This window comes from Trachymyrmex cornetzi, unplaced genomic scaffold, assembly GCF_001594075.2.
Source record: "Trachymyrmex cornetzi isolate Tcor2-1 unplaced genomic scaffold, Tcor1.1 scaffold283, whole genome shotgun sequence".
Taxonomy (NCBI): Eukaryota; Metazoa; Arthropoda; class Insecta; order Hymenoptera; family Formicidae; genus Trachymyrmex; species Trachymyrmex cornetzi.
Genome location: NW_017297514.1, coordinates 21,878 through 42,576, shown reverse-complemented (window position 1 = coordinate 42,576; position 20,699 = coordinate 21,878). Strand labels below are relative to the sequence as shown.

The following is a 20,699-nucleotide window of genomic DNA, read 5'->3' as shown; positions in this document are numbered from 1 at the left end:
GTGAGAGTCGAAGGTGAGAATCGTGTGCCCCTGAAGTAGGAGGGGTTAGAGTCGGAGGTGAGAGTCGTAAGTCCCTGTAGTAAAAAGTTATTTCGTAAATTTCTTTTGTTTATAACTTCTTAATGAGTAACGTCCTGCAATTAAAACTTCCTCAAGATCACTCGGAGTCATGACCTTGACAACATATGTCAAGGTCAAGGTCATTGGGGGGGGGGCTCCCCTAATCTACATATTTACCATCATAATAATTAAAAAATATGTTAAGAAGAAATTAAAGATTTTCAAACAATGATGTGTGTGACTATTATTAATAGCAGAATTATCTATATTTGCGTACACAGAGAGAATTTTGCTGAAGTATCCCATTTAACTATAGATATAGATCTGAAAATAATTTTTAGACCATTAAAATTTTTAGGTAGCGCGCTCAAACTGGTTGCTAGAACGTCAAAATGAGTATCCTACTTAAAAATTTTGATGATCTAACAAAATTATTTTCAGATCTGTATCTAGCTAAATTTATGGATACTTCAGCAAAATCATTCTCTCTGTGTAGTTCAAACTCATATAAATATATTATATAAATTATAAATTATAAATTATAAATCATTCGTCGAGTAAATCGACCTAAAATTTTTTTATTATATCATTTACTGGTCTGACGTGTGAATTGAATTTAAATTCTTAATGTAATTATAATACAAATGGATTTTATTTTTTCTTTTTGCACGTAAAATAATCTGTGTTAATTAAAATGAGACAAAAGGCGCGAGTATTACTGTAATCACATGTGGGTTTCGCGTTAAAAAGTGCTATTAATTAATTAACGACGCCTGCGGACTTCGCACGGCTTGTGCGGGAAATTTGCCAAAAGATTCTACGTTGGCGGAACAATTGTTGCAAAGCAGCGTGGTAGGCATCATGATAAAAAAAAAAACGATTCGTGCATTGTTCTAATTTTGTCGTGCTCGATGGTAAACAGTTTTCCCATTCGCGAAGTGTGCCGGTATATCTGATAAACAAGCGCGGACTACAGAAACAATCTCGATCAACGTCAAATTTAACTTGTTATCGTTATCGCGAAAATATACGTCGAAACTGAAGGGAGTGCGTTTTGTTTAAAAAATAATTTTTTTTTTCTTCAACTGATTCATTTTGTGCGTGCGTATTACTAAAACTTTATGTATCGCTGTGTATTTCTAAAGAGATTAATTAATAAAGGCTTGATTAAAAATATACACAACGAATGCAAAGAGTTTCATGCAGAAATCGGATAAATCGGAATCGGATAAATCGGATAAATACGACACGTAAACGAGAAACATTCCCTTTGTTACAATGTTTACTCCCAATGTGATTGCATTATAGCATGCACAATAACAGGACACCCTCCATGCGAGAAACGAATTTTTTTGTACCGTACTTTTTCAAAAAGAAAATAAAATTCATCAAATAAGTTACTCTAAGTAAGTTACTTAATTTTTAATAGAGTTTCGCTGAAAATGATTTTAATTATTAAACTTTCAGAGTACACTCGAAATGTGGAAATATTTCACAAGAAAACAAATTCTCGACACGAACAGATCGACTTGGATTTCGCCAAGAAATTGAGAGGAAATGTATTTCTGCTATGCTTGTCTACATATCGCTTCACGCTGCACTCTCGCCCGCCACTCTCGTAGGTACTTCATCCGGAGCTTTTTGCCCTCCGGAACATTTTCCATGGAGAAAAAGAGGAAGAGAGAAAAAGAGCTTGTGCGGTATATAAATATCTTTATATTATATATCACCGCCCCTTGTCAGAAGCAAGTGACTCGATTAGAATAGAACGCCCATTAGCGTGTCGTAGGCTCTCTCGATTTCGATATTTCCATTAAATACAATAAACGAGAATAATTTGAGAAAATAATTTCTGGACAATTCGCGTGCGAATAATTTTCGAAAGCGACAAAATGCTCTGCAATAAGCTCCTATATTTAGAAGTTGGAATAATTCAAACCTCTCTCTCATCCTTGCTTCGTGACGATCGATTTTAAAACTATAGGTTTGTTTACTGTGTAAAAAAAAAAGAATATCTGTGATTGCCTTCCGGGAAACAAAGAAAATTAGATTCGGATGGAATTCGACAAAAATGCCTTCATTTAATTTCGTTTGATATCACGCGAGATTGCATCGTTGAAGTGCATTTGTAAGCATTTTTCCCGCGCCACACGTAGATACCAAATTCGCAAGTGAAAATGATGAATGATATATCAAGATAATGAGTGTCATTGTCGCACATTCATTGATAACAATCAACGTCACTTAACGTCACTTCGCCCGGCGCAATGTCGATATATAGATTTATACGGGTTTACAGGTCGTAACAATGCAAACAATGACGCATGCACTCATCGGAAATCACCCGACGCGATTTCTCTGCGTCGAAGGATTTCGTTGAGCATCCGAAATGACGGACGGGTAATTAATCGGCGTGGAGATGAAAGGATGAGAGTCGTCGAAAACTGATGAGAATTATAATATATATACATGACCATGAGATATCCTGGAAAATTGGGGAAACAACAAAAAGCTTCAGAAACGCTTGATAACGAAATGCAAATGTTAATAATAATTAGAAGTCAAATAACACGAGCAATGTTTATTAAATCTTTAAAAATAAACTAGTTTATTACAACATACATTAAGAATTAAAAATATAACGAAACCCAAATGTTTATTAACATTGCATTTTCCTAATGTTAAATGTCTTGTTCGTTATTATTAAGAGTGCAGCGTAGTAAACTATTGTATGTAGTAATTTCACCGTGTTAGTCCGTCCATTTGTCTCCAAGATTTCATAGAAATGGCTAAACTTTTGAAATTCTATTTTCGGCAAGAGGACCTTGTTGCCGATGCGAAGATGGCAGCCCATTTTGAAAAAATCAATATTTTATACACAGTTCCGTTTGCACCCACAATAGTTTTACAGTTCCTGCTAAGTTTTAACAATAGTTCCGCTGATTTAAGTAAAAAAAAAAACAAATTTTTATAAATGGGGTGCCAACTTCGCGTGGCACTCCAAGTATCGCAAAAATTAATTTTTATCACGAAATTCTAAAGTTCTCGAAGATTTCTACAGTTCCTGATAGCGACAGTTCTGGCCTCTACGTATTTTTTAACAATTTTTTAATGCTAACCGTACTACAACATTAAAATACCATGGAACGCATAAACAATATTTCAGGTTTTTCTAATAGTTCTGCAACAGTTCTAACGCTTTCAATACGTCTCGCATAAAGTTCTCGCCCTTACGTATCATTAAATAATTTTTTAATCTGACTGCTGGTAGCATATTTTTTAGAAGTATGCGATGCCGATAGTCCCTATCGTTTTATGGCAGTCTTTGATAGTTTTCGGATACCAGTGACTGTTTTGAAAACAGGAACTTTGATAAAAATCTCTAGAAAACGTTGGAATTATTGCAAAACAATAGGAAAATAGCAAAAAGTCGGAGGGAACTGTTACGTGATACTTTACTCTTGTAATGGGGTGCCAAATCTGATATTAAAAATTGTTTAAAAATACGAAGAGGCCAGAACTCTATGCAAAACCTACAGAAAGCGTTAGAACTATCGTAGAACTGTAGTAAAAAGTCGGCGAGAACTGACCGGTACTTTACTCTTGCGGTGGGGTGCTGGCTCTCACTGTTAGTTCATTGTCAATGATTTATAATGAATAACTTTTAAAATTTAATTGATCAATAGATAGTTTAATTAATAGATAGAAAAGTACAATTTTTACATTATCATCAGGCATAAATCTAACCACAAGTTAAGACAATGTAAAACCAGACCTAAGGACTAAGGAGCGTCAAAGGTCAAAATCAAATTTTGAAATTCCACACTTTTTCCTACAATTTCCCCTGACTTTTCCCGGTTTCCATGACCAATTTCAATTTCCCTAACTTTTCCAGGTCCCGGTTTTCCAGGTCTGTGGCAACCCTGAAAATTGAAAAATAGGAATCCTACGAAGGTCATATGTATATAGACAAGCCCATATATCATATAGTTTTTCTTCATAAATATCATAATTTATTGAAATAATAATTAAATTTCGGCCGAAATAAAAAACCGAAATTTCGGTTGTGTGTTAATTTTGGCCAAAGAATATAAGTACTTCTTCTTCATAAATATCATAATTTAATTATTAAAACAATAATTACAAATATTAAAATTAACAATGATGAATTACAAATTAATATAAAAACTAATAAGTTTTTACAAACTCCTTTAATTAAAATAATTAATAAAACCATAAATTATATATTACAGGCAATGGATAACCAGCGTCGACTCCTATTGCCTGTAATATATAATTTATGGTTTTATTAATTATATTAAAATTAACATTTATGAAAAAGAGCTATGTGATTTCAGTCGAAATTGACACGTAATAAATGTTCGTTTTTAGTTTCGGTAAAAGTTTCGGTCGGACTCTCTAAATTTTTAACGAAGTTCTTCCAATAATTGCAGGTTTTTCGCTGCACTACTTAGTTATATTTACTGCAAAGGATTATTTTATCGCAAATCGTTGTGCAGTCCTCTTTCTGTTTTAGAAATAGAAGAATTATCGGAATTCGGATTTCGCGTTAAATCCCACGCTTCTTCTTCGTTCGCAAATTGCGATTTGCACGGCGCAACGGTAATTTTTGTATGCAAATTTGGTTGGTCGGTTTCCGCTTTCCAGCGAAATTGTCAGTGAGCGTAATTTCGTATCCGAATAAATTGCCGTCTCGATAGGGATGAGCTCCGCGGTTTATCCGATGTCCTGCAATGTCCCGGAATTCCCACGTGTGCGGGAATTTACAATAACGGCGAATAACTCGAGCGAGATAAGAGATACTCAGTAGAAAATAGTTTCGTCCCGAAATTGTAAGTTGCTCCACAAAACGACGCGCCCTGAAATGATACTCCAGAACGAAGTACGTGAGAATGGACAACGATGATTCTTTTATAGTCTCGCAAGATATCCGAGAATGTGTGTGTAGCTTTAATTATTAATTAAATAATCTCGCTTAAGTTTGAACTGAAAGTGTTTGTCGGAAAATCTCACTCTGATTCGAGGTAGCTACACGAAGATCAGTAATTTATCACAAGTTTGTAATTTTGTGATAAATTAAAGTTTTAATAAGACAAAGTTTAAGTTTTGATAAGACAAGTCTTTTTCTGAAAAAAGATTTCAACTGACGCTTGGATCCTTTCCATAAATATAAAGTTTGTCCAATTAGTCTAGGCGCGAGACAAAACAAAGACGGTCGTAAAGTAATCGACAATCGTTCTCGTCGAAGGGTCGCGCAGTTATTTCTGGAAAATTTCACGACGATGCATTTAAACGTGTTACACGAGCGTTTAAATGGTCCGATGTTGGGATAAATATTATTAATACGTAGCACGTTTGTTATATCACGTGCCTCACCACGTCAATTCCACTCGTGAGATCCCGCTTTCCTATGATACTTTCGAAAACGTGGAGGCCAGCGATCGTTTTCGTTTGAGTCGCAACAAACGATTTGGACCCATTAGCGTCCGTCTTACTGATAAATATTGGCAGCACTCGCTGCCAAACACTAAGACTATTTTCTACCAGTCATCGTCGTTCCAATTTTTTTGACGAATTTCAGACGCCCGGACGCCTAAAAAAAGTTTGCGATAATTAGAAAATTGATATTTCCTTCTCATGAAAATTGTGGTTCTCATTGTCAGCTCTAATTAAATTCGGAATATTGTAGCTGTTGAAAGCGTTTAAAAACATATTTGGTTGAATTAACTGGAATTGTGGTGGAAAATGAACGATCCAGAATTCTAGTTAAGTTTACTAGATTTCTGATTAAATCTATCAGAATTCTGGTTGAAATAACCAATTTCAAAATCTACCAGAATTCTAGTTCAAAATAACCAATTCCCAATATCTCTAGTAAATTTAACCAGAAATCTAGTAAACTTAACTAGAATTCTGGATCGTTCATTTTTCACCACAATTTCAGTTAATTCAACCAAATATCTTTCCGTGCATGCGCTTCCGTAATTTGGAATACACTTTTATTCAGTAACAAAGTTCGGTGAAACGAATGTTGACGTAAATATTACCGGTGACTTTATCACGCTGGTCAATTAATATTGTCGACGAAATCAATGTCGATCAAATAGTGTCGATTAAAACATTGTCGATGAAATGGTCGATAATTTCATACAAACCCGTCCTGCTTGTTATACTATTGCCGTTTTATTGCTGCTTTATTTGTACTTTTTAAAGCCCTTTTTTTTATTACTGTTTTTGCTGTGAAGAGACTTGTCCCAGAGCGCATAATAAATGATGCTTCTCTTTCTTTCTCTCTAAAGTATTACATTGAAAAGATGCTGATATATTCCATTCTTTCTAACGAAGCACAATTGCTAAGATCAGAGAATAAACAAACTATATATGTACAACTTATTACGTTTATGGCTCCAATAAAAAATAAAAATACAAAACAAAGAAAAGTATTTATTAGTAATAAGAGTATTTATCGTCTTGAGTACGATGCACGATACAGATTTACCCTTGACATACTCTAACGAGCATCATAAAATATGTATATAAAATTGTACAAGGGCGGCTGTTACTTCGCCAAATCTGTCGGCGGTGAAGCACCGAGCGGTTGTTTAATGTTGCAGTGCCAGGCGAAGACATCGGCGGAAAAGTTTCGAGGCGGGAAATTTATGTCGGAAATTATGCGGACAAACGCGCCAGGATGGCCGCGAACTTAGTTCGGATTATTTGCATCACGCCTCTGAGGGAAAAAAAAGCCCAGTTGTCGTCGTTCAATAAAATACGGTTTTCCTAACAAGCTCGGGATGAAGTTGCAGTTTCCCTGCAGACGTTTTGACCTCCTTATCGAGTTCTCTTTACAATATCCCATTTCACACGTTAATAATACTCGCATTATTTTCTCGCAACTCTAGCACCGAATTTTTTAATGATAGGTACCTTGAGCTAATCGAGGTTTCATATGAAGAACAGTAAATTATTGTTTTAATGAGATATAATAAATGACACAATTCCGTGAAACTCAATGCTCTACTTGAATAAACTTGATTTGCAAAGCATACGGATTTTATCTGTGATTATATATAAAAACCATTATTCCAGCTTTAATACTATTTGCCAATCATCGTGATTATTATTCCGAGAAAGATAATATTACTCCGAAGCGTTAATCTGATTTTTCACAGATTTAAATCCCTTTTGCGAGATTTTCGCGTGTAGATTTAACTCAAATTTTTCCTATATTAATTTCATAGACACTCAGTAAACTGAAATGTTCATTCTGCTCTTAATTAAAGATAGAATCGCTGTCGATAAATGTGAGATGGAACGGATGTTGGCTGATATGTAATCGATATAATTAATTCATTTCGGGGGCAGCTTTCGGTGAAACGAGGAGGTGCTTCAGAGTTTCCTTGAGATACGCTGTATCCCGATCAGCTTCTTTTGTTGCGGGCTTCTCGCGCTTGTATGGTGAGTGCACTTAGGTACTTAAAAAATCTCGTAGCCAGGCGAAAAATCTATTCCCGGCGGTGTGGGAGCTGTTTCTGGACGCAATGGAAATTTACTTACTACGATCGATCAACCTGGGTGCACGCACACGCTTAGTTACACTGATTTTAATGAGGCCGCGGCGAGGAAAGTGTCTAATTATATAAACGAATCGCTGACGCGTCCTCCTTTTTATAGCTCCACCACGACGCTGAAGATAATTACGAATGCTATAAGCGACAATGTAAAATGCCTACATGTAAAAATAGGCCAACCCTGAATCATATAACTAAGAATTTTTGAATATAAAAAATTGCACATTCACAATGTCTTAATACTGCAGGAAACTAATAATTCTAAGCAGAATCATAGGCTCATAATTTGTTCCCGCAAGACTCGTGACTGGTAAGAACTTATGACTGGAATGTTTATAACTTTATGCAATATCTTTACGGCAGCTTCTTACTAGCCGTAAGGTTTACGAGAAACCATATAAATATTTATGAATGATATATATCGTGTACGTCTTACGTACGCATAGAATTGTAACTCCAGTCATAAGTTCTCACAGATCTTACGAGAACAAGTTACGAGTTTTACGCTTTAGAATTGACCCATAAATATCGATGGAGATATGTTATGAATCAGCATTCGATTAATGTCCATCTTCACCAATGTCGATTAACGTTGATCTCCGTTCAACTTGTCATCTTTTTCTAATTTTTAGAACTAGAATCTACATTAATAGACACTAAAAGTTTGAATAAAACAAAAAAATACACGTCAAAATAATTGATAATAATATCAAATATTATCATAGTATTATCAGACGTAAATTTATATAAATTTAGGAAAAAAGTATAGAAAATCCTGTAAATTTAAAGATATTTTCTTGGTTTATGCGTTAAAAAATTGTTAACACCGACATAAAGTAAATAATATATTATGAGATATGTGATCGACGAAGAACGATTTTTGCGCAATTTCCGACGATCTCGCTGAATTTAGAGCGATTGAATTTATAAGCTTACGTCGCGCACTGCACGAAATATAACATGCAGTTAAGACGGACCAAAATAAACGTACATCGTCGGATAATAAAATAAACGGTATTGTACCCCGAGATATTCCCGAGATTGATTTTGCTTTCCTAGGTAATTTAGTTGACTATATGATTCGTCACGGAACATAAGATGCTAATCGCAACCATCTGTCGACGTTTTTAGATTCCAGCAATTGGATGTAACCTTTAAATAAATTGAAATATTTGACGAAATTAATAATGCAATTGTTACTTATATAAGAGTGTCTTTCATCGTTAGCTTTGCTTCGTTCCATGAATTTCAAATTTTATTACCGTACGACGTTTTGTGTGTCCTAATATTTTCTTTATTTAATTAAATATACATATGTATATATAATTATATTTACATATTATATTATAAATATTATATATATATTATAAAATATCATATTATATTTGATATTTCTTTTATTTATTATTTTTTGTTAATATATTTTGTTTTACTCCGGAATGTGTGTGTGTGTGTGTTTCAGACATAAGTCGCAATGTCTTTTGTCTTCTATCTATCAGGGCTGCATGGTTTGGACTATTAAAATCACGAGTCTTTTAAAATTTGGAGACACTTAAACTTAACTAGAGACACCTCGATCCTAAGAAACCAGGTGAGCAGTCCTGCAAAGATTACGTCAGATTCTGGCAACTTCTATGAGAGGAAATACTTGCGTATATAATTAATCGCATATAGATAGAATCAAGATGGACAAACATAGCTATTGCACGACAGACTAGGAAATAGGCAGGATGTTTGACGAACGCTAAATGATATTATTTATTCTGACGCAACGACGCGCGACCGCAACGTTGTGGATTTGTCAACGGCACTTCTCCGACATCTTGCGACGCGAGCGCAATGTGACGATTGTATTATCTTCGTCCGAGGGGTGTGGGCGACACGAGAAAAATGCGGCGCTTTTAAGTGAAAATAGTTTATTACTATGGAGATTCTCTCGCGCGTAATGCACATGTACATAAATGGCTCTCTAGGGCTAAAAAGGGTCCATAAATTCTCCCGTCTAGCCACGTGGATTAACAGCCTCGGAAAAACGTGTTTGCTGATTTTAATCTCCAACTGCAGTACAAAAACGTTAGAAAATTATCGATCTTTTTTTTTTAATTAGCTTCCGTTCTTTCTACACGGAAAAAACGATTTTGCTGAAATATCTAAAAATTTAGGTGCAAATTTAAAAATAATTTTGTTTTGACCATCAATATAATTATGTACAATGATTTAAACTAATTGCTGAAATGTTAAAACTTTTTACAACATCGCCATCAACGTTTAAGCATTTATACATAATAATTTTAATAGTCCAAAATTATTTTTAAATCTGTTGTATCTAGCTAAATTTTTAGATACTTCAGCAAAAGCGTTCTTTCCGAGCGATAACATTTCCTGTTTAAACTAAATTCCTTTAATTTATTATAATTCTGTCTTTACACAAATAGAGAGATTTTATGGACACTTGACTCTTATATATGTATAAGAAGATACGCAATAATGGAAGTACGTTTGGTAATTCTGACTAGACTTAACTGTGCCTATAAATATTGGTCCTTTGAGGTAATAGGTTCATAACACGATCGGAGATGCTTAGAAAATACTCGAGAATTCCTTTGTCATAAGAATATAAACGCATCTAAATAAATAAATAAATAAATTACTACAATGTATGTAACATGAATAAGGCAAAATCGACTTACGTAAGAATTCGTCTCAAATTCTTAAATTTATCCTGCAACTATATCGAGTATAACGATCTATATCTGTCTCTGTTTATAATAACAATCATAATAATTGATATTTTATTAACGTTTAAATCCAGCGTTGGACCGCTGAATCAGCAAATGTCAATATTTCACTCCTGCTAGAGATTTTGCTTCAGTTTTGGACCCAAATAGCATTAAACAGTAGCAATATACTCTCTTCCTTATTCAAGAATACGGAGATGTCTTTTAGCGCAGTTTTGCAATGAATAGAACTTACTGGAAATGACTTCGCAGTCTACCAGTTATGGTTCGGCTGTATCTAAAATTATTCGGTCTATACAATTGGTCCTGTCGGCTGCGAAGAACGAGGAACTCGAGAGATTGCTCGAGTTATCTATTATACTTACTGTCGACGTTTAATTGATGATTGAAGATAAAATTGCCAGTGTCGCGTTGCCGTATTATAAACGACACTTTAGTCCGAAATTCGATCGTCTTTTCGACATTTCTACCAGGTTCAATATAAAATCAGGTACGCCTAAGAAAGGTCCTTTCTATCAAGAGTCACGCTTTAACATCAGATGAAAAATATATGAGACGTAATGGACACTATACGATCTATTTTGGAAGAATTCATAATTTATAAATACGTTTCTTCGAAGATTCATGTCGATAAATTATTAGATCAACCATTACTCCTCGAAAACTTTGGCTAATTGAAAACCTATTTTCTGTAATACAATCTTTGTCGTCCGATGTATATCATGACATAAATATTTCAGAGATAAGTTTAAGGCTAGTATTCATAGTCAATTCTTATATTTCAGATCTTAAGTACAATTTTAAGATGTGACAAACCAATCACAGAATCGTATTAATATCTCAAGCTTACTTAAGCCAGTCTTGAAATAAGAATCGACTACGAATATTAGCCAATGTTCGACATTTTTCCTCATTGTAGAATTCAATAATTCGAAACATTTTGTAATATTCGCCGTTGGAGTTCATTTCCTATTTCTTGATATGTGCCGCGTGCAAAATGGTGCCAGAAGTTTCACCTGCTGCGAATGAGAATAATATCTGTGTAGCTCTACGATATTTTAAACTAATTTAAAGCGAAGGATTATGGCTCGCTGAACTACTCCACGTCTATTTGCTGCAAATATTCGCGCTACAAGACACGCTTTAAATAAATATTGTACGCCTCTACCAAATTGATCATACGTAGTTCAGTTCAAATAAATACAGGGTGTTAGTTAAGTATGTTCCCAAACTCAACAGAGCGATTCTTTGGTTTATTTCAAGTAAAAAAGTCCATATAAACATGTGTCCTAAACGGCTTAGTTTCCGAAATACAGGATAGGTCGAGCAGGAACTCAACCTTGGCCTCCTAGATCAACCAGACTTAAATCCTTTGGATTATTTCCTTTGGGGGCATCTGAAATCATTGGTTTATACCACCCCAATTGAGAATGAGAATGATTTGAGGAATCGAATAGTTGCTTCATGCGGGGCAATACGTAACACACCTGGTATCTTATTGAGCGTGTACGTCAATCTTTGAGAAGGCTCAATTTATTGAGAATGAGAATGATTTGAGGAATCGAATAGTTGCTTCATGCGAAGCAATACGTAACACACCTGGTATCTTATTGAGCGTGTACGTCAATCTTTGAGAAGGCTCAATGGATGTATCATGGCGCAAGGTGGACATTTTCAACAATTCATCTAATTGTTTTATTTCGTCAGAAGAACTGAAGCCTGTTTTTGTTTTTCTGTTTTTGACTAGTTTTTGACTAGTTCAAGTTGTATTTCTTTCAAATAAACAGATTATTACTACACGTTTAAATTTTTTTTATTTCGGAAACTAAGCCGTTTAGGACACATGTTTATATGGACTTTTTTACTTAAAATAAACCAAAGAATCACTCTGTTGAGTTTGGGAACATACTTAACTAACACCCTGTATACGAGATGTTAAAAGCACGGATGTAATTACTTTCTAAAACATTTAGAGTGTGAATTTCACTCTAAAGAGTAAAATCTTACTCTTAAGAGTTGAGCCACGCTCTTTCAAGACTAGCTCAATTTTCATTCTTTAAAGTGAGATTCCATTCTTTAAGAATTTAGAGAATAACATTTGTATTTTTGGATACGCATTCATTCATAAAATATCGAGTATCACAAAATATCCATGGGTTATTAATTAATGAGAAAGGAAGACCGGGCACGTTCAAGAGAGCTCACCGAGCAATTCTCGCACGTTGCACATAATACCTTCCTTATTGAACTTTTCCGATAGCAGCGATGATGTGGAACGATGCGTACGAGCGGAAGATCGATCCGCGAGTGGATGTGACCGCTAAACGTTTTATCAGACGCACTAATAAAAAATCGACCTTGACATTGCTGGACGATATAAAGGCAGCTTTATACATCTTTATATCCCATTACAGCGAACGCGCATCTTCACTCGGAAGCAATGCATTCATTCCCTTCCGCAATAATTTTATTGCGCGCGCAGACACACAAAGAAAGAGTGTACATATTTAAAAAGAAGAGCATGTTCACAGACATGTTTTCATTCCTCGCTGAGACTCTCGTCCGGCCGGTCGTTCTCGTCGTCCTCGTCGATCAAGCCCGATCATCCGGGCGGCGTCTTCTTCTGCTTGGTGAGTTCCAGCAATACCGGATAATGCAGATCCGGACAGTACTCCGGACTATTCTCCAGCAGCTCCAGATGCCTCGACCACACCATGTCGTCGTACCGTTCTGTCTGGCGCGCTATGAAGCCACGTTTAATCGACGCCTCGGCAAACTTCTGGAATGTCGTGCCACGTCTAGGTGCCATCACCAAGGCGACCCCGTCGTCAGTGAGCCAGCCATAGATCGTCTCCACCAGATCCAAACGAGCGTCGTCGAAGAAGAGGCAGTCGGCGCTTAGGATCACGTCGTAAAGATCCGACGGCAGTCGAGTGTTTTCGTCAGTCGTCCGAGTCTATATCGAGAAATCATAATCCAGATTTCAATCTGGCGGATGAGACAAGAATCAATGTGTTCGCAAATCTCGACTTGGAATACGCGTGTCACTCTGACTGAAATCATATGAAGTTCGAAGAACGATAGATTCGCTTCGTATATTTGCGAAGGATACTTACACGAGAAGTTTGGCATGTTTTGACTCGTAAAATCGAGAGAATCTGAAACTTTGTACAAATGTAAAAGATAGCTCAAGAACTTTAATCATTTCTCGTGACAGATAAAAGACGGTTTTACCGGATAAAATAATCTGTCGAACTTTTAAAATAATTTTTTTAGTAATCTCTGTCTTCAAAACAATTTAAAAAATAAAAAAAAAGTTATATAACATTGTTATACGTGATCTGTAAGTAATTGGTGTTACAGACATGCAAAATATTATATCGACTCGAAAAAAAGAATTAAAATTGCTGCATGGAAAGAACGATTTTGTTGTAGTATTTAAAAATTTAAGATAACAGAAAATAATATTGTTGAATTATTATATGAAATAATAATTATATAGGAAATTCAAGCACGATGAGCTGCAAAACATTTTTTTATATTCTAGCAATCAACTTGAGCGTTCTACAGATATTTGATATTTCAACAAAATAACTTACGTAATTTGGAAGTTTTAACGTATGTAGTAAAATTTTATTATATTAAGAAAACAATTTTAAAGACTGTACTTACATTTGCACATGAATTTCGGCACTTGACTCGTATACGCTCTTATTAACCTCACTTGTTATTGTAATAACATTAAGAATCTTATTATTATATAGAATCTATGTATTTCCTTAGCTTACATTGCTAAGAAAGGAAAGTCTTATTATATATTTCAACAAAATTATTTTCAGATTTGTATCTAGCTAAACTTTTAGATATTTAGATATTTCAGCAAAACCGTTCTTTCCATGTGAAATGTGTATATCTCGATCAAGTTTATTCGTGATATGTTCCGTGGTTTCGACTTGACCAATAAAATAACTATCGTTCCTATATTTTTATTTTATTATTTGAGTCCCATGAAGAATATATCAAATGAAATCAATGATTTTCAGTGTATCAAATTAAAAAGAAGAAATCTACAGAAACTCAACCGTAAAAATCAGATACGTTGGAAAAAACGTTCAATCTTTCAATGTCGAATTTTTCAGATAAATTCGACAGTGGTTTTCGCATAATAAATAGACGAAGTCAAATGGTCGCTTTTGCAATTAATCTCAGTCGATCGGTCGAATGATCTTCGATTTTGGTTGGCTAGTGAAAACTTCATTGGTTTCGGTCAAGCGGAAATTTCCCACGAAAAAGATTGTGTGGAACGTTGCGAGCTACCGGAAGAGCACAGAGGCTACATTATAAAGACTACCGGAAATGGAGCTGAGGTACTTTAGCCGGAAATATCCGAATGGTACGTTTATGTATCTGAACCGGACATCGCAAAGACGCGGAGATTCTAAGCTCTCATGTAATTGCTGTTCACGGTATATATCGAGAAGAATATACACAGGACACCATATATTTTCTACTATACAGAAAGAAAGACTATTTTTAAATCAACCATAATATGCTCATATATAAGCAAAAATATTGTAATATTGCTTCAAAAATATTAGTCTTGATTTGATTAAATTTGTTTTGATACAAGTATTACTTTGCAAAATAAATGGATAAATTTTAATCTGTGAGAAGCCTTAGGTTCATTAAAATTAATTTCCGATGTTGATCTAAAAAATCTGAGTTAAATTTTTGTTCAACAAGCAATTCAGATGTAACATAATATTTTCGCACATATATTTCCTAGAATATCTCATCAATAAGCAGTGACAACCACATTGTGATAGTATGACATCTCGAAATATGCTACAATAAGTCTTTGTTACGTGACTCTATAACATAGCACGTGCTTCGCAAGAGATGCGTTCTTTCATGATGCCTTTTACAACATATTTTATGAGAACATAAATTAGGCAATATTTTATAATAGCACAAATTAGGAAAAAAAATTGACAATAACTCTCTAAAATTGAATCAGTGGATATGATTGACTATTATCAGTTCTAAATATGCCACTATAATCAATGAAGTTTAACCGAAAAAGAAAAAAGTTTGAGCATTATATAATTAAAATACTGATACGTATATACACGTTATTTCCAATATACATCAAAAGTGTATAAAGCAAGATTAAGGATTCCATGTATCATTGATTTTTTAGTTGAATTGCACTGTAAATTCACTGATTACCAATGACATATTTGGAATTGATAACTCTTGATTATTCACTGACTCAGATTTAGGGAGAGACTTATCATTTTGCCAAACTCTCAGAATCTCTCTCGTCCTTCAACTTTTCTGATTTCGGGGAAATTTTGTTCAAAAGTGCCAACTCTATATTATCGCGAAAGTACGAGCCACTCTTTGATCATCGTTCCTTTATTTATTCTATGATTCCCGACTACATTACGCTTCCCTGACAAAGCCTCAATTTTTCTATTCATCGGCCCGCAATGACCGCAATGACTCATTGATCGTGGCAACGAGCAGCGCATTGCTGTTGGAACGTGCAACCGCGAAACCGGGCGTGTCGATATCCGATGATCCGTCGTCGATTACGGTTAGCGAACTCATCGCTATCGTCCTCGTTACAGATGCGAATCACGTCGCGGTCGGAGTTTACGAGACGTATTATTCGATCGCAGAGTCGGCGACCAAGCTGAATTCTATACCGCGATTAGCAAAGTACGAAGCTGACCCTTCGATTCCCAAAGTCACTTGCAGATCCTTGGAATTCATGTAAATGCAAATGTTTAGCTTTCTCGCACTTCCAAGATTTATCTAATTGTGAAACCTGTACATACCGCCGGGAATTTAAGAGCTCGAAAACAAAGTAGGTGTTTCATTGGAAAAATTCCAACGCATAATATTTCTTATTAATTGTACGAATTATTATGGTAATTTAGCTTTTCCAAGTAGCCAATATACGAATAGATTTTTATTTAATGTAAATGTTAACGTCTGCGTCGTGATGATAAAAGTTAAAAAATGCCTTTCTCATTAACATTTTCAATATTTAATTTCCGGCCTTTTTGTAGCTGCGTATAATATCATTGTAGAAGCATCCCCGTCACGTTTCAATATCGCTTTGAGGATATGCTTTTTTTGTATTTTTTACTATGCGCCCACAATTCTTTGTTCGTAGAAATCACATCGAATACAGTCTATTAAAAAGCAATGGAAATATTGAAGAAGTAAAGATGATGAATAAATGTATTTACGATACACAATTTCAAAGAAATAATGTAATCCTTTTGCGATCTAAATTAAAATGAAATTTTACAGAAAATCTGGAAGCTGCGGAAATAATTGTTAAGGCGATTCAAGATGCAATTTCTGTGACCTATCGAGTGTCCCTTCAGCGACTAAAGTCCTCTTAATGCTTAATTTTCACCTGTTTGCCGACTCCACATTGAGAGAAATGTTTTGTATGATATGTGACATACAAAAACTTACTTTTTAATTAAAAAATGTTAATTAGCCTAGCCAAATTTTGATTAGAACAAAATTTTTAACTTAAAAGGTAAGAAAGTTTTCGTAAGTCACATATCATACGAAACATTTCTCTCACAATCAACGCAATAGTTTCAATGCGCTATTTTAATCGTTATAGCTTTGAGAATGACATCGGGCTCTCAATCGCTCTTTCAAGATCGAATTTGGGCATTCACCTTAACGCGATTACCGTTGATCATCGTCTGTCGAAGGGCCCTGGCGGCTTGAGCCCACTGAACGACTCCGCACTCTACCAGATGCGTCATGTCATTCCTGGCGACGATGCAGCGCACGTTGTCGACGCTGGTCACGTTACCGTCCGTGAGGGTGACGGTGCTGGGATTGCAGTATTTGGCGGCGAGTACACCGGCCAGACAACTCATGCCACCACCAAGTTCAAGGACGTTCCGATTCCGGCAGAGGCCGTGATTCCTCAGCAGATAGTAGGCCAGACACTCCTCGGACGGCCACACGCACACATTGCCAGTGTTGTTGAAGCCGATTAGCTCGCTCGCTGTGAAGCACTTGCTTATCCGACGTATCTGCACGTTGTACGATCGACCGTCCAGCTGAGTCGAGTACTCGCACCAACTGGACTCGCCGTCCGCCAGCATGTTTTCCAGCAGCGCACACTTCAGCAGACCGAAACTGGTGAATCGTCTCACCGACACCTCCTCGTCAGACTCGCTGCCGATCGGCTCTGGCGAGCCTGTCAGCGCTCTGGCTAAGATGCGCCATCGACGTAGAGCGCGAGTACTCCTTTTTGAATTGCGAGGATCATTCGTCTCGACCGAGAGTGCCTCCCTACGGGAAAAAATCTCCTGCGACATATCGCAATCAGGCACATCGATTGATACTCGATAACGTGTACAATTTTCAGAATTTTCCTCTCAGATTATAAAATTTTATATTTCAGAGGCAAGATTATTTCTTACTATTTCTCCCTGATTTAAGTGTCAATTTTCGACCGCATGCAATCGCACATGTGTGGATGTTTACCGGAAAGATGATCTCCTAGTTAAAGGATTTCGTTTGAAGGCTTTTATCGGAGACTTCGTCAATGAACTTTCACTGCAACTCGCTGCTGCGAACCCGTGGAAGGCACGTGGGGACGACGCGTGTTCCTCCTCATCGCTGGTAAATGGTTTGCCGGTTCAGTCGGCAGATCGGGCGGAATCCTCGTCGGCTCCGCGTCCTTCTTGCCGCAACCGGTCCAGACACCGAATGCATACTTCCTTTCTGACGATACTCCGCCTCGAGGGCTACTCTCGCCCGGCAAGGACGAGGATGGACGAAGGGATGGAACAAGACTAAAAGCACCAAGTCAAGTTCTAACTCGCGCCACGCGGACGATGAGCGTTCTCCACGCGTTGGATCAGCGCCTGCGCGACTCCTCTCTTCATTCCCTCTTCCCCGCGCTGATCCTCTTCCGTCCACCTTCCGCACCGTCTCCGCGGATATTCCCCAAGACGTCGTGTTCCTCGTGCGTGCTTATACTTTGCTCGTACTTTGCGCTTTCGTAAAGATGTTCTGTCTGAGCTTTCTCAGATTCGAAGCTCAATGGTGAATCGGGTTCAATAGTGAGTCTGCAATCCGCATTGCTGGACCGCGCCGCTATTGAACGGTATACACCGAAATTCGTTGAAATTTCTGAGGGAAGGTATGATGATTTATGCTGGCAAACTTTCGGAGATTTCTCATTCGAACGAGGGCTATCGCGAAAGAACTATAGAACATTATCGCTCCATGTGATACCTAATAACTTCATAAGCCGAAACGTCTGTTTTTAATTATTATTTTTAAGTATGAATTTTTGTTATTAAAATAACTTCTATGACTCGTAACCCCTTATATTAAATTGTTGATTTATCGCTCCCGCTTTTTCTTTATTATGTATATGCAGAAAATGGTCAGTTCCAGCTTCCTTGTAAGACAATATTCATTCGCAAACATTTCGTATGTTAAAGTATACAGAAAAAAAACGATTTTACTAAAGTATTTAAAAATTTAGACAGATCTAAAAATAATTTTGTTTGGACTATTAAAATAATTAAGCAGGACGCAACATAAATTCATCAACATTTAAGCGTTCTATATAATTATTTTAATCGTCCAACGTAAAATTATTTTCACAGATCCGTATCTAACTAAATTTTCAAGCTATAATTATGTAGAAAAATGCATATTCCCACCGGTTTTTATCAACCTTCGATTGGCAGCATTCTAGAGTAAAAGTTATGTAGAAAAATAGTTATGTAGAACGCTTAAATGTTGATGACAATTTAAACTGCGTCCTGCTAAATTATCTGAATAGTCTAAACAAAATTATTTTTAGATCTGTCTGCCTTTTTAGATATTTTAGATATTTTAACAAAACCATTATTTCCGTTTATTAATAATATTTAATAAGCTAAAGTATAATAAATGACATTCACAGCATTGGCTGGCACGTGCTCGATGATATAATTATTTCTCGCCGCCTGCGATCGTATCGTAAGTTTTATTTCCTATTTTTACGACGCTCTTCGTCCCATCAATCTATTACAGCTATACGAGTGCTATAACTTGTCGATGATAGAACGCCGAGAACGTAAATGTTCGACAGGTGTTCCAGTTACGAAGCTTTAATTGCGTGGGGCTGCTATTGATAACAAGCATACACAATAGAGATCCATAATCCTTGCGCATTAAAATTTTTTAAACGTTTTATATAATAAATTCAAAGTCTTACACAAAGTCTTACAGCTATCGTAAGCTTCCACGTCGGATCATTTGTACCAGTCTTAGTTTCTATCCGCTCCCTTGATCCTGCCACGATTAAGAAACAACGGTGGCTCGAAACACGTGGCGCTCCGTGCTCCCTTCGCGCGCGGATATATATATATATATATATATATACCGAATTTATTATTATAATAAAGACCGGGGGAAAAGAACAATGGGCGGTATTAAATGCCGTTGTAATATACGGCCGGCTTATCCGAGCGTGTCATGAGTCTGGTTTCAACATCGCTACTGAAGATCTAGTAGCTAGTGCGCTTTGCACGTCTCGTGCCAAGGCGTAGATATTAAACTGTCACGAAACTAATGTTTAAATCTTAGCCTAAGTTTCCGGATGAGTGATGAAAAGCGCGTCCGTTGATCGCGTCTCATCTATTTAAGCGATTCACGCCTTGCGTGATCGCAGTTTCGATCGGCAGCGAAATGGAATTCTGGATCCGCCACACGTTTATTTTCATCATCAACAATACATACGGCTCCGTGTAGCCTAAATAATAAATAATGTAATGTGTGGATTTTTTATTTATCTTCACGCTCAAAGAGAAACAAAGTGATCATTAATTATATGAGTCATGTTTAACATCACGTATACGCAATTTATTTCCACAGAGAAAAAAAATACATACTATATATTCAAATATTAATTACTTATTTCAAGTATTTCGAAAATTATATATTCGCAAATCTATCATAAGTTTCATCACAGTTGCATCAAATTTATTCAAAATATATTCTGAAGTCAATTTTTTAAATTATATTCTAAATATTATTTAAAGTTTAATACTTCAATCAAGATTATTAAATTGAAATAAATTCGATTTGCTTATTATATAAGTCAATTCTTTAAAAAAAATTTTATAATATTCTTTAAAAGAAAATAAATTCATGTTTTGAATACATAATAATATTTAAATAATAATATTTAAATAATAAATTTACATAATAAATTTTTTTAATTCGTAATAATTAAATTTTAAGTTATCAAGAAAAATTC

At 35.8% G+C, this 20,699-nt stretch overlaps 2 protein-coding genes across 3 annotated transcripts in view; both read right to left on the bottom strand.

The window, feature by feature from the left end:
- Window positions 1-20,699, bottom strand: part of LOC108762248 (WW domain-binding protein 4) — a 48,900-nt gene that overhangs the window by 17,569 nt on the left and 10,632 nt on the right. The gene's annotated exons all lie outside the window — the stretch shown is intronic.
- Window positions 12,321-18,277, bottom strand: LOC108762249 (calmodulin-lysine N-methyltransferase). The gene is made up of 2 exons (XM_018509169.1): window positions 17,101-18,277; window positions 12,321-13,346 (listed from the first exon to the last, which is right to left on the bottom strand). The coding sequence occupies exons 1-2, from the start codon at window positions 17,752-17,754 to the stop codon at window positions 12,993-12,995; spliced, it is 1,008 nt and encodes a 335-aa protein (XP_018364671.1). The 5' UTR covers window positions 17,755-18,277; the 3' UTR covers window positions 12,321-12,992.